The sequence below is a fragment of the Homalodisca vitripennis genome, chromosome 2, assembly GCF_021130785.1.
Source record: "Homalodisca vitripennis isolate AUS2020 chromosome 2, UT_GWSS_2.1, whole genome shotgun sequence".
In the NCBI taxonomy this organism is placed as follows: domain Eukaryota; kingdom Metazoa; phylum Arthropoda; class Insecta; order Hemiptera; family Cicadellidae; genus Homalodisca; species Homalodisca vitripennis.
This window is the reverse complement of record NC_060208.1, coordinates 102,806,592-102,820,805: the sequence shown is the minus strand read 5'-3', so window position 1 is coordinate 102,820,805 and position 14,214 is coordinate 102,806,592. Positions and strand designations below refer to the sequence as shown.

At 32.8% G+C, this 14,214-nt stretch overlaps 1 protein-coding gene across 4 annotated transcripts in view; it reads left to right on the top strand.

The window, feature by feature from the left end:
• The window catches only part of LOC124354488 (aminopeptidase N-like), a 47,870-nt gene that overhangs the window by 9,957 nt on the left and 23,699 nt on the right, over nucleotides 1-14,214 (top strand). For all 4 annotated transcript variants that reach the window (XM_046804986.1, XM_046804988.1, XM_046804987.1 and 1 more), the window contains 3 exons: nucleotides 3,385-3,540; nucleotides 9,170-9,294; nucleotides 13,562-13,717. In XM_046804986.1, the coding sequence (XP_046660942.1) occupies nucleotides 3,385-3,540; nucleotides 9,170-9,294; nucleotides 13,562-13,717 (437 nt within the window). The remainder of the gene's footprint in view (nucleotides 1-3,384; nucleotides 3,541-9,169; nucleotides 9,295-13,561; nucleotides 13,718-14,214) is intronic.

The window sequence follows — 14,214 nt, the reverse complement described above, 5'->3', positions numbered from 1 at the left end:
CGTATATGTCAATCATAACTTAAATTTTCGTGTTTAAAAACTATTGTCCACCCCTAAAATTGCATGTCAAATCAATCGCGAGCCTAAGACAGAGTACTGTTTCCAAACAATGACTTTGAGTGAGGCAGTTTTCTATGATATAACATATATATTGTGTTTTTTAAATACTTTATAACAGTAAATTGTGCAACAAACAATTTAACACTTGCTTACTCATGTTTGCACTGATGAGAATACTGAGAGAAACACACCAATGACTTGGTCCAAAAATCCTACTCTACCAGCCTGCTCATGATTGACTGAAGAAAGTAAATTTAAAAGTCCAGTTTGTATTAGACTCACCCTTATAACTTAACTTTTCAATAATAAATGTTAAAACATTCAACATTAAAGGTATTTTAGTACCTTTGAATTTAGTAATGTTTTGTTTTTAGTTTGAAGACTAGTTTATAGGACAATGTATATAGTTCTGGTTGATTTTATTTTTAAGAGATTCTAATTTTTATTTGTAACTTAGTATAGAAGAGTTTAGATTTTAATTTTACTCTTTTAAAAATTGATTTTTTGGTTCACCTGTTTATACCAGATGAGGCATACCACCCGTGCAGTATGTATAGCAGGAAAACGATTTGGTGTGTTGACATTAAACTAGTGTTTTACCCATGAAACATCCTTGGGGAGTCCATTGAATATATGTTCTCCAAAATCTATGTACAGTGTTCCAAAATTAAGAGTCAAGTTTTCGAATCTCAAAATTTTTAAATGTAAGCATAGGTCAAATCATACATAATTTTAAAAGTCTTGTTAAAAAGAGCTCATTGGCTAAAACAAAATTCGCTTTTTCAATCCGTTTCAAAATGGTGGCAATTTTTTTTAATGTTGAAATTTACAAGACTCCTTGAATTGTTTGAGTTTTGTTTATTCTGATTTCAATTTCTTGCTTACGAGAAACTCAGCTTTATTCTGATATGCCACATGACTACTTTTAAGAGTATTTGCTGTTGACCTCCCAACTCAAATTTTTAAAATTAAGAATTCATATAAATCAAAATTTTTAAATAGCAACATGCATAATTTTGCACATTATTTTAAAGGCTTCATTAAGGTGGACAAAGTGTGTATTAAAATATTTTTTCGTTTCTCTACTAGTTTTTGAAAAATAAGCAAAAATCTGTTTTTCACTTAATTATTCCAAAGTATTTAAGTGACTCTTTGGCCACTGACTTCCAAAATTAAAGGCACTAAGTTTGGATCTAAATTATTGTCTTTTTATAAATAAAAAATGTAAAGTAAAAGAAAAAAATGTTTTTAAAAATGGAGAGCACAAAATTTGTTAAACATATTACTAAGGTAGTTTGTAAAAAAATATCAGGCAGGGCCCTTTTGATTGTTTTTTTCCAGATTTTTAAATACTCAGAAAGTAAATGACCTTTAAGACAAAAAAAACCAATATTTTATTTTTCAATGTGGTTTATTATTTTTATTGTAATTTTATACTCATATGTAGGTCACAATAGTAGATCATTTCTCAATACCAATACACATGGTTAGTCAACATTTTTAAATAGCAGCATGCATAATGTTGTACATCATTAAAGGTCTCAGTTCAGACAAACAGTGTGTATTTAAACTTTTTTCTTATTTTTAATGGCTTTTTAAAAATAAGCAGAAATACGTTTTCACATAATTTTTCAATGTTTTATGGTGATACCTTAGTCATTCATTATTTATACTATTTGAAAAATGTTTACATTATAAGAAAACAAAACATTATTAATAGTAATGTATTACATTACAAATTTTGACTGCTGAGGTACCTCAATCAATGTATTAGCCTATCACTGTTCAGTGTCATAGATACTTAACTCCTGGGTTACTGTAAAATTTATCTTATGCTTGATTTATCAGCGGGTCACTAACAGCTGTGTTGGGTCATTGTTGGTTTACTTTCTGTTAATTTCTCTATTAGAACCTCGTTTATTTTTCAAGAGCTTTCAATTCATCATTTTACATGATTTTTGTGTACTATTAATGTGAGTTATAGTATTTTTTTGAAATACTGTACCCAAATGAAGAAGCTATTCCAATTATTAATGGGGTTAGGTGAATGTTTTGAGAACTACTCGTCTGTAGTGTATCTCTACTCTGAACGCTATCCAGACAGTGAACCTCAATTGAGAATGGCCTTTCAAAGACTTATTTATTGTATACATGAAATAGAACAGATGCAACCAAACAAAAATAAAGGAAAGACACTGGCTAGGCCTATAAGAAATGATAGGGCACCAGAAGTTTTGGCAGCTGTTCAACTCAATCCAATTGACTCTTCCAGGAGAGTTGCTCTTGATTCAGGTGTGAGCCAAAGGTCAGTGTTGAGAATCTAAAAAGTCGATAAAATGCACCCATACAGGTTATCACTACACCAACTGTTGCATGGTGATGACTACCTTCATAGAATGAATTTTTGTTTGTGGGCTAAAGCAATGTGTCAACAAAGTTAACATTTCTTTTGCAATGTACTGTGGTATAATGAGACAACTTTACGCAGCAACGGTGAAGTGATCCACCATTGAAAGATTTAGTGTACACTACACGACCCATAGTCGACAATAGTCGAAGATATGATGCAGCAAATGAGGAATGCTGTAAATTTGATCGGTGGCCAAGAGGTGTTAGAAGCTGTATATAGCTGCAGTTCCACAGTAGAACTTTGTTTAGAAAATAACGGATTGCAGTTTGTGCCCCTATAATTTAGTGAAATAAGTCAAATGTTATTTTTTCAATTTTCATTTATAAATTACAATGTGTATTACTTTAACGATTTTTCAAACCGTTAGAAAATATGAGTTTTAGACAAAAAATATTTTGTTTTAATTAATGATACCTTAGACTTAATAGTACTAAAATGTTTTGTTTTCTTATAATGTAAACATTTTTCAAGTAGTATAAATTAATGGCTAAGGTATTATTATAAAACATTGGAAAAAATATGTAAAAAACAGATTTTTGCTTATTTTTAAAAAACTATTGAAAACCAAAATAAAAGTGTAATTACATACTTTGTTGGTCTTAATGAGACCTTTAGAATAATGTACAACATTATGCATGTTGCTATTTAAAAATTTTTACTTTATGAATTTCGAATTTTTCAAAATTTGAGTTTGTAAGTAGCACAGGTAAAAACCTGATTCCATTAGTAAAAGCTATTCACCTATATTTCAGCTTGTTTAGTAATTGGTTTCTGCATCAAAGTCAATTTAAAAAACGACTACGTGTCTTAACTTTGCCTGGAAAAATAGAGTTAATTTATATATACCCTTGATACTATTTATAAGGAAACTGATTATAAGGAGACAATTATGTAACCCATTGGAACTTTTCCAGATTGAATGTAAGAAAGCAACAGATGTAATCAAGATCCACTCAAAGTCACTGAAGATCGCTGATAAGAGTGTAACATTGAGGGGAATTGCTGATTACAGTTTGATGACTGTCAGTGGTGTTACTTTGGACATTGATAATGACTTCCTTATTATTCAGGTTAGTAATGATAAATTTACTTATGTGTAATGTAGATAATTTATTCTTTTAAACTTTGTCTTTGACTTATACAATTTACCATATGTATGTAGTATATATATATATATATATATATATATATATATATATATATATATATATATATATATATAGTATATATATATATATATATATATATATATTTTATACTATTTGTGTTATATTGTATATATGTATAACCCTTCTGCTATAAGGACTTTGTCATTACAATGTATTTGTTTTCAAATCAAATCAAATCAAAATCTTTATTGTCTTTAGGCATATAGCAATCGACATGGTCATCATTTTATGTTACAAATCATAACTTGTCATAGTTAATGTTTATACTACTTAGGTAGGACTAACTAGTGTAAATTAATAATATAAAACATCATTTTTGCTATACTAATTCTTGAATTAAAATAACATTGATAAATATCAAATAAAATCTTAAACTAAATAAATAAACTAAAATAAATAGTCAATAAATAAAATAAATAAATCTTACATATATAACAAACTTACAAAACATTAATTTCAGAATTTGGCATGTTTAAAAATTCATCGATACTATAGAAGGGATGAGCAGCCAGCCATTTATGTAACTTACATTTAACGAGACTAAAAGATAAATCTTTGGTTGAGTGTGGTAACTTATTATATAGTCTAATACACATTATAGTATGGCTAGATATAATTTTTTCCAATCTTGTGAAGGGTACATCAAAACGATTACCATGCCTTGTAGATTTTTCATGGATTTCATTCCTTACATTATATGATAAAATATCTTTATGAATATATAACAATAAATAAAATATATAGAGATTAAAAACAGTTAAAATACCTAAATTAATAAAAAATGGTTTACAATAAGCCAGGTAGTGAGACTTGGTAATTATTCGAACAGCCTTCTTCTGTATCAAGAGGATATCTTTAAGGTTGCTGGAATTGCCCCAGAAAATCAAACCATAGCTTATTATGGACTGAAATAGACCATAGTAAACAGTAACAATATAATGTTTAGGAACACAACTTATAAGACGTTGATACAACAATAAACATTCTTGATTCTATCATTGTTTGGTGATTGAGTAACAAAGGAAACTAAAAAGAAAATCGTAACAGTTCTACAAAATGATGGTTCTGATCATCCATTAGTGATTAACATTATTTAATTAAATGTATATATTCTTGTAAGAATAAATATAATAAAGTGTCATACATAGAACCTTTTCAAGTAAAAACACAATACAGGGTGAGTCTAAAAGGACTTTACAACTTTGAAATTATATAGATATTTATTGACTTTACTTACAGACTTGATATATGTGTCATTTTGTAGCAAATTACTTCAAGTTTATTGTCATATTCTTATTTCGGTTCAATGTGACTTCCATTAGTGATACGGCAAACATCCCACCGGTAATCAATTTCTCGCCACACCCGTTCTAGCAAATCTGGTGTAACTTCAGCAACCGCAGCTGTGATTTTTCTTCTTAGATCTGCAAGACTGGCTGGTAGAGGTGGAACATACACTTTATCTTTATTGAAACCCATAGAAAAAATCCATAGGAGTCAAATTGGGGGAACGAGGTGGCCATGCAATTGGTCCTGAATGCCCAACCCAGCGATCTGGAAAACGACCGTTTAGGAAATCCCTAATATCTCTTAGGTAGTGAGGTGGTGCTCCGTCTTGCTGGTAGTAGAAAAGAGCATCCTGTTGTTCATCTTCGTCAATTTGAGGAATCAAAAAATTCTTCAACATACCAAGGTAAATGATACCAGTGACAGTTCTCTCCATGAAGAAAAATGGCCCGTACACTTTAAATTTACCCATCGCACAAAACACATTCACTTTTGGACTGTCCCAAACTCATTCAAGGGATTCTCTTGGGTTTTGTTCCCCCAGATTCTGGAGTTATGGGTGTTCACTTTACCACTGATATGAAAGGTACTCTCATCACTGAAGATTATTGAGTTCAGGAATGTCTCATCTTCTCCCATTCGATCCAACATTACAGCACAGAATTCTCCACGAGCAGCTTTATCTAAATCAGTGATATGTTGTACCATCGTAAGTCTGTATGGTTTTAAGAGCAAACGTCTCCATAGCACTCGCCAAACTGTCTTTTTTTGGAATTCTAGTCTCCACAGCTGCACGCCGCGTTGATTTTTTAGGGCTACGGGCAAAGGTTTCCCTGACCTGTTCGACAGTAGCATCACTAACCTGTGGGCGACCTGGCGATTTCTCTTGACGAACACAAAAACCTGTCTCGACAAAATTCTTGTGCCAACTGTAAATAGAAGGCCTTCTAGGAGGGTCTCTTCCGTATTTTGTGGAAAATACAGATACAGATACAGATACAGATATACTTTATTCATGATCATTAAGAACAGAATATGTGTCAAATCAAATGTACAGAGAATAAACATATAAAATACAAGTCAAGCATCGGTATTTTTGTCTTCTTGCAGCTTCAAAAGTACTCCTTGAGGTTGTAGAAAGGATTTTGTTCAAGCCACTGTTGAAGCTGGTGTTTCAGCGTCCTTCCTCTAAGACTTCGAATTGTCTTGGTAGGGAGTTGAATAGTTGACGTCCAATGTAAGATGGTTTTTTTTTTTATAGAATGTGGTGCGGTGGGTTGGCAGATAGTAGTTTCTTGCTTGTCGAGTACTGTAGCTATGGATGGCATCACATCTAGGTAGATCAAGGTTGTCAACATGAAGAGTAACAGCTTCAATGTATAATGCCACCACTGTCCGTATTTTGAGAGCTTTAAATGCTTCACGGCAGCTCTCCCTTGGTTGTAGATTTAGCCAGGATTCGTATGGCTCTTTTTTGTAATACTAAAACCCTTTTGAGGTTTTCCTTCAGATGTGCCTCCCCATAGGACTAGACCATATCGAATGTGGGCTTCAACTAGTGCATAGTAGGCTGTTCTAGCGATGTTCAGGCCCTCCCAACATTTGCATACGTCTGACTACGTATATCCCTGTCCCAATCTGGCTACAAAGTTTGTTGATGTGACTTGTCCAAGCTAGATCAGAGTCTATTGTCATTCCTAATAGTCGTGCTTCCTGTTCCAATTTTATGTTGGGTACATGTGGTACAGGTTCTGTCCTACGGCTAAAATTTAATTGTATGGACTTTTTAGAATTTATTTTTAGGTCATTTTTTTGTCAGCATATTCCAATTGCTTTGTTAAGGGTTGTGTTTATGTCATCAGAAAGGTCTTGAGATAGTTTATTTTTCACTATTACAGTAGTATCGTCAGCATACATGACACATTTGTTCTCAGTGCTGTCATTTATGAATTTTAGGAAAGTCATTAGTTTAAAAGGATGAACAAGACTGGACCAAGAATTGATCCTTGAGGTACACCCCTTTTTGACTGGCAGTGGCTTTGATGTAACTGAGCTTTTTATGTTGTTTTGAATTTGCTGTACTTCCACTCTTTGAGTCCGGCCTATTAAATAGGTCTTAAACCAATCCAATTCTCTGTGTGCCACTCCAAGAGATTCGAGCTTCTGTAGTATTAACTCATGTCCAAGGCAGTCAAATGCTTTTCGAATAGTCGAGGAGAATTGCTGATACATAATTTGAGTCTTCTAGCTGTGTCAATAATATATTCAGTTATATCTCTGTTAAGGCAGTGATTGTAGACCTACCCTCAAAGGAAACCGTGGCTGATTGTTGGTAATGAGACTGTGGTTTTTAAGATGAGACATCAGCTGAGAAAGTACTATTTTTTCAAATATTTTTGCAAAAGTTGAGATGTTTGATATTGGTCTGAAGTTGGCAATATCTGTCTTGGATCCTGATTTATGCTTAGGAAAGATTCTTGATTGTTTTAGGGATGAAGGGGAATTTTCCCTGTACTAAAGATTTATTTATTAGGTAGGTCAGCGGCACAACAAGTTCCAGGGCACAGTGTTTTTACAAATTTAGCTGGAATTTCATCTATTCCACAGGATAGTGATGGTTTCAAGGAATGTATTACATCTATAACTGTTGTAGGTGTGATTTCGGTAAAATGAAACATACAAGTATGTTGACTAGGAGGAGTTTTAGGTGATATGAGGTTTTTAGAGCTTTGAGGTTTTTTGTAAGGTTTTTGTCTGCTATTTCAGAAAAGAAGGTGTTGAAGTAGGATGCTAGTTTATCAGGTTGGTTTTCTGGTTTTCCGTTAATATCTATAGTCATCAATTCCATATCTGTTGTCTTCTTATTTTTCCTTTCTGAATTGATAACTTCCCACAGAGCTCGGGACTTGTCATGTGCAGAGTCAATGTATTCTGTAGTAGAATTTTGTCTAAGTTTCCTTAAATGTAAGTCATAATTTTGCTTTCTTTGAATCATGTCAAGTTTGTCTTCTGGTTTCCCTGAAATCCTAAACTTGTTTAAATGCTTCTAGGTAGCTCTGTTTTAGTCGGTTTGCTAACTGATCGAATATAGTTTTGGGCTTGTGATTTGCTTTTGATCTTGATTTTTTCTTTGGGCATATTTCTTCAATCTACGCCCAAATCTACGCTGAACACTTGTAGCAGAGTTTGTTTCATGAAACAATAACACACAGCGAGCACGCTCCGCACCAGTGAAAGTAGCCATTTTAGTAAAGACGAAGCTGGCGCTCGCAGTGGCGGAACTTGGTACTACAGCACTACGGGAGCCAAACTTGAAGTAATTTGCTACAAAATGACACATATATCAAGCTTGTAAGTAAAGTCAATAAATATCTATATAATTTCAAAGTTGTAAAGTCCTTTTAAACTCACCCTGTATATTATAATACATTTGGTAGTAGTGAGGTTGTTTACGACTATTTTTATGAGTTTGTGTGTTGTTAATAATCTTATAACTTAAAAATAACTTAATTTGTTATACGGAAATAACAAAGGTTTTGTTTGTACTTTAGACTGGATGACGACACAACCAAGCTAAATATTTTGATTATCGAATACCACTCTTAAGTCAAATCCACTAAAAACAACATACAACCCTATTACTCTAAAAAATCTATATTTATATTGATTTATACTTATTTTATTGTATTTGAATAACTACTCTCAGATCAAAAAGGTAAGATAATCGGGTTTGAAAATTTACCAAAAACTAACTAGTAGAACTGTAATAACAGAATTTCCATAACATTTATCTTGTTTATTTCTGCATTTAGATATATAAGGTAAATAATTTACAAATAATAACATTTAATTTTTTGTCACTAACTATGAAAATGAGGGTAATTTATGGCGCTTTTCAACCGAACTGTAACTTTCAAAATTCATAACTCGAAAACATGTGATCCTGTCATTGAAGCATATTTTACCCAAATTTAAGATGGCGGATTTTAAGATGCCGTAGCTTCTAAAAGTTGTACAGTCAGACCATACCACACAGCACTATTACTACTTGTACTTGCATTGTTCAACTATTATAGGGGTATATCCAGACATATCTCACCCTGTAGTCTAGTTTGTATTTCTGTTGACACAATACCTGTCAATAAAGATCTTTATTAAAAAAGAAATTTAAATTGTATGGCAAAGTTGACTGTGATTCCAAGTTGTTTTAAATCTTAATTATCATATCTGTGGTTGTTTTAAGTTACAAGAACAACTGATGCCTGGATCACTCTACTTACTTCAGATCAGGTTCCTAGGCAATTTAACCGACAGTCTGGTGGGGTACTACAGGTCTGGCTATGAGGACCAAGTCTCCAACACTACCAGGTAAAGGAATTTTTGCTGAATCAGTCACATTAGTTTGATCAATGTGAACAGTTTCAAATTATAAACACATGTTTTCTGAAAGTAAAATAATTAGTAGCCACAGATGAAGATTTTATAAAAGCTTCTCTTTAGTTTTCTTGCCACTCCAGTTCAGCTAAGGATCTTATTGCTGCTTTCTGAAGATGGCGTTCACAGATCAATCTGTTTTGGTAGTGGACCAACTGGACACTAATATCTCTGAAGAATCATAAATATCAAATCAGGAAATATCTATAATGGATGAGACAAGTCTCTCTTCCATCATCTTCTGCTGTCGATCTGCTGCAACGCAGTACCCCGGCAGCCCATTCCCGGCTCTTCAATTGGCATCCAGTGACTGGTGGTGAAGTGAGTCGTTTGGTTTCAGGGTTTAAATCCTCGGGAAGCTGTGACGTATATGGCATATCGTCAGTAATTGTGAAAGGTGTAATCGATGCAATAGCTCATCCACTGGCTAAATGTATAAATGCTTGTCTACTGGAGGGAAGTTTTCCCGCTAAGTTAAAAATGTCTAAGGTAGTACCTATTTTTAAGAAAGGTAACTACGGTGAAATAAACAGCTACAGAGCGATCTCTCTGGTCCCCTGTTTTTCCAAAGTGTTCGAAAAAGTCCTGAAAACTCAATTAACTTCTTTTTTCGAAATTAACAGTCTTTTCAGTAAGAGTCAGTTCGGATTTAGGTGTGGAATGTCCACGATCGACGCGGTCGAGGGACTTGTGTCCCACATACTTTCCAAGTTTGAGCTAGGTTTACCTACAGGAGCCACATTATGTGATATTTCTAGGGCGTTTGACTGCGTTGACCGGGGAATTTTGTTGAAGAAGTTGGAGTATTATGGAATAACTGGTATTGAAAATTCCCTTTTTAATTCCTATCTCAGTAATCGTTTTCAAACAGTATTCAGCAATAATACCTACTCTAATTATGCTGAGGTTTGTCATGGGGTACCACAGGGATCTGTTCTGGGCCCACTTTTGTTTTTAGTCTTAGTTAATGATTTAGATGTTAATGTCAATTTCAGATCGGTTATGTTTGCTGATGACGTTACTTTTTTTACAACTCAACCTTCATTAGACTTAATTTTTAATGATTTTAAAATTATTTTAAATCAAGCCGATAACTGGTATAAAGCCAATATGTTATTTATGAACACAGAGAAGACCCAACACTTGGTATTTACTCTTAATAGAGCAATTTTGAATGAAACAACAATTGAGAGTGTAAAACTATTAGGAATTTTTCTAGATCCTACGCTGTCTTGGCACATACATGTTGGTTATGTTCATAAAAAAGTGAGCAGGGTGGTATATTTATTGCGAAAACTAAAACTTTATGTTTCCAAAGATACGCTAAGAATGGTTTACTTTGCACTGTTTCAGAGCATCATTAGTTATGGTCTGCTCTTGTGGGGCAATGCATCTGGTATTGATAAAATTTTATTGACTCAGAAAAAAGCCATGAGAGTTATAGCGGATGCTAATTTCAAAGATCATTGTAAGCCGATTTTTAAAAAAGAAGCCATTTTGACAGTTATAAATCTTTACATTTTTTACTGCTTGATCCATGTCAAAAATAATTTTCAAAACCTGACACTGAATAAGCACATGCATATTCACAATACCCGAGGCGCTAACCTGATCAACAAACCTTTCACAAGACTTTCAAAAATTCAAACTTCATATGAGGCCGTTGGAATAGATCTATTCAATAAACTACCACTGAATGCTCAGAGTGTTACATTCAATAAATTTAAAACTGTTATTTATAAGTGGCTGGTAGAGAGGCCGTTTTATGACTTATCAGAGTTTTATTCATCTGACATCAGTGAGATAGTTTTTTAGTGTATTGTCTGCTAAATAGTACACCTTTGTCTCACTAACATTATTGTATTAAATTAATGTAAAAACTATTGTGTCTTCTATAATGAGTGTTTAATTTAAATTGTTAATTTTACTGTTAGTATAAGTATTCTGACGTGATCTATTGCATGTATTGTCTAATGATCAATAAAAATCTTATCTTATCTTTCCATTGGATCGTGATTGTCTTGCAACACTTACTTATTCATCTAAACAAAGTAATTCATATGCTCCATCACAAAACATTGATTCCCCTCAGTCAACCAAAAAAATCATAATTCTGACTACCTACCTTTAAGACCCACTACAAGAAATAGACATGTTCCAAAGTACCTAGAAGACTATTTATTCCCTTTCAAGGAGGGGTGAATGCGGTGAATAATTAATTAATACCAACTATCATATATTTATATCACATGTGTTTTGTCAAATTAATTTTATTATTCTGTATTGTTCAACTGTATTAATTTTCTATGGTTTGTTTTGAGTTGTTTAAAACTCTTTATTCTGTTACTTTACTGTCTGGCTTTTGTTTTCCATTACAGTAGTCATAGGTCATATTTAAGGCTATGCAAGCATCTCTAACTAATTTGTCTAGGGTAAGTAATTGAAAGGTAGATTTATTTTTCCTAAACTGATTTGCATAGAATTTAGAAGGTTGTTCATTTGAAAGTAATCAAACATTTATATATAAATGAAGATTTCAAGTAGTTTACTAACAACTGGAGCTGTAGACATGGGGCCATAGCTTCCAGGTTTATTTTTGGAATCCTTCTTAAACAATTGATAAACTCTTGAGATTTTAAGCCCTTCAGGAAAATAGCTTTCATTTAAACAGTGATTGAAACATATTGTAAGAAAGACGGACAACACTAACTGGAATACTTTTCTTTAAGATGTTATTGGACATGTTGTATATATCACAACTGTCAAGAGTTGCATAGGTTTTTAACAGATTCGATTATATCCTAGGGTCTTATGTCCATCCATTCAAAGGTAGGTGGTAGTTCAATGTTAGTTTTTTGTAAAAATTCTCTTGCAGTAAAAGAAGAATTTCGTAAACCTTCTATAATTTCTGAGCCAGAGTTAATAAAACAATTATTTAAAAAAATCAGAGATATTGTTGATACTATTACAATTGGCACCTGAAAGGCGAGTGTTGCTGCTAGTAATTTTTCATGCAGCTTTACACTTATTATTACTTCGGTTTATGTAATTTTCATTATGTTGGCACTTAGCTGAAGCAACAGCTTTTCTGTACTGGTTTTCAGGTCTAGAAAGTGCTGTCTTAACTTAGTATCTTTTTTTATATACTGTAGTAATGTAAAACATCTGCCTTCATTTTAGCCAAATCAATGTTATACCATACATTTTTTATATTTTTGGCTTTTTTGAGTCAAATTTTGTCAGTCTTTTAAAATACGATATAGTGGTGTTAAGCATAGTCCAAATTTTATTGAAAATTAGGTGTGGACTAAGGTTGTTTCAGTAGATTACATTGTACCAGTCATAAGAGCCCAATTTTGTGCTAAGGTCATCCAGTGAGGATTTAGGAAGAACAGTTTTCAGACTGATTGTAATATTTAACTGACTTTCTTGCTTTCCGAAATTGGTGATACTCCCCGGATTAACCAGAGTACCATTATGGTCGAGAAGGAAAAATCTATGATTTGGCAGGAAGGATATCCTAAACAAATTCTGTTATTTGTAAAGACATTGTCCAGGGAAATGAAACTTCTTGTAGGGTTGCGGTTCAGGTAATAATAACTGTATGGTTGTTACATAAATTCTTTAGTTTAGATCACCCCCCCATTACTATAATGTAGTTGCTTTAATTTTGAAAGTACAGTGGAACCTGGATATATCGAGTTTCTTGATAAAAGAGTTTTGTCATTCCCTTGAATGTGCTATTTACTTCAAGGCTAATTTTACCTTTATATATCAAAGCTTTAGTGTAAATAGCCTCAATATATATATATATATAATTTTCACTCTTAATTTTGCTTATTCTTAACCTCTATATATCAAAGTTTCAGTTTATCTGAACAATGAATAGAGTACAGTATTTTTCATGTAGAGACTTGAACCCCCCCCCCCCACTGACACTCCTGTTGGGTAATCTGACTAACCTCGTGTTGTATTACTTCTCTGAGTTTTATGAACTTTACAATAGGTTTTTATTAAAGATGAAAAACTTAGTTTTAGTACATTGGCTGGATTTATTTTAATATAATTTATTGTAGATCAGTTAATTCTTATTATTTAAATTAATTTAAGACTTGTAACAATGATTACATCCTTAATTGTGAAATACTGTTCTGTACACCATGTGTATCTAACAAATAAAGTTGTTTGTGATTCAATTCAGGTGGCTGGCAGTTACACAGTTCGAGCCAACTGATGCGCGCAGAGCTTTCCCCTGTTTTGATGAGCCAGCCATGAAAGCCAAGTTCCGCATCAGTCTCGGACACAAAAACAGTTTACACTCTGTTTCCAACATGTTTCTCACCAGTTCTGTAGAAGAGTAAGTTGTAGCAAGCTATAGTATATTCCGAGTGAGGGATCAGGCCCAAAACAGTTTTTCAGATAACTAATAAAAATTATTTTACAAGTTAAAATAACTCTAACACTAACTCTAGTTAGATAACTCTTTGTTTAAAGTGTAATAATTTTTTATTTATTTACACTTAATTTAAAGCATATTTTGAACATTTGTCATCCTCCTAACTTAAGATACGAGATTAAGCATACATCATAAATGATACATCAACAAACCATGGTGATAAAAATGCCAATATCGTACCTGACAATAGAAAATTTCTATGGTAAACAACTAAAAACAGAGCTGAGACTCAGCATCAAAGAAGAAAGAAGCAGCAACAAAATACACAATACAGATGCACTGCTACAACTAGTGCTTGATTTTGCCGGTTGTAAATGTCTTAAAAAAACAGTGAGTGAGTTTTTCTGTGGAATATAACTTCTTACCTTATTTAAGTCCTCTATCTTAGGGTTTTATAT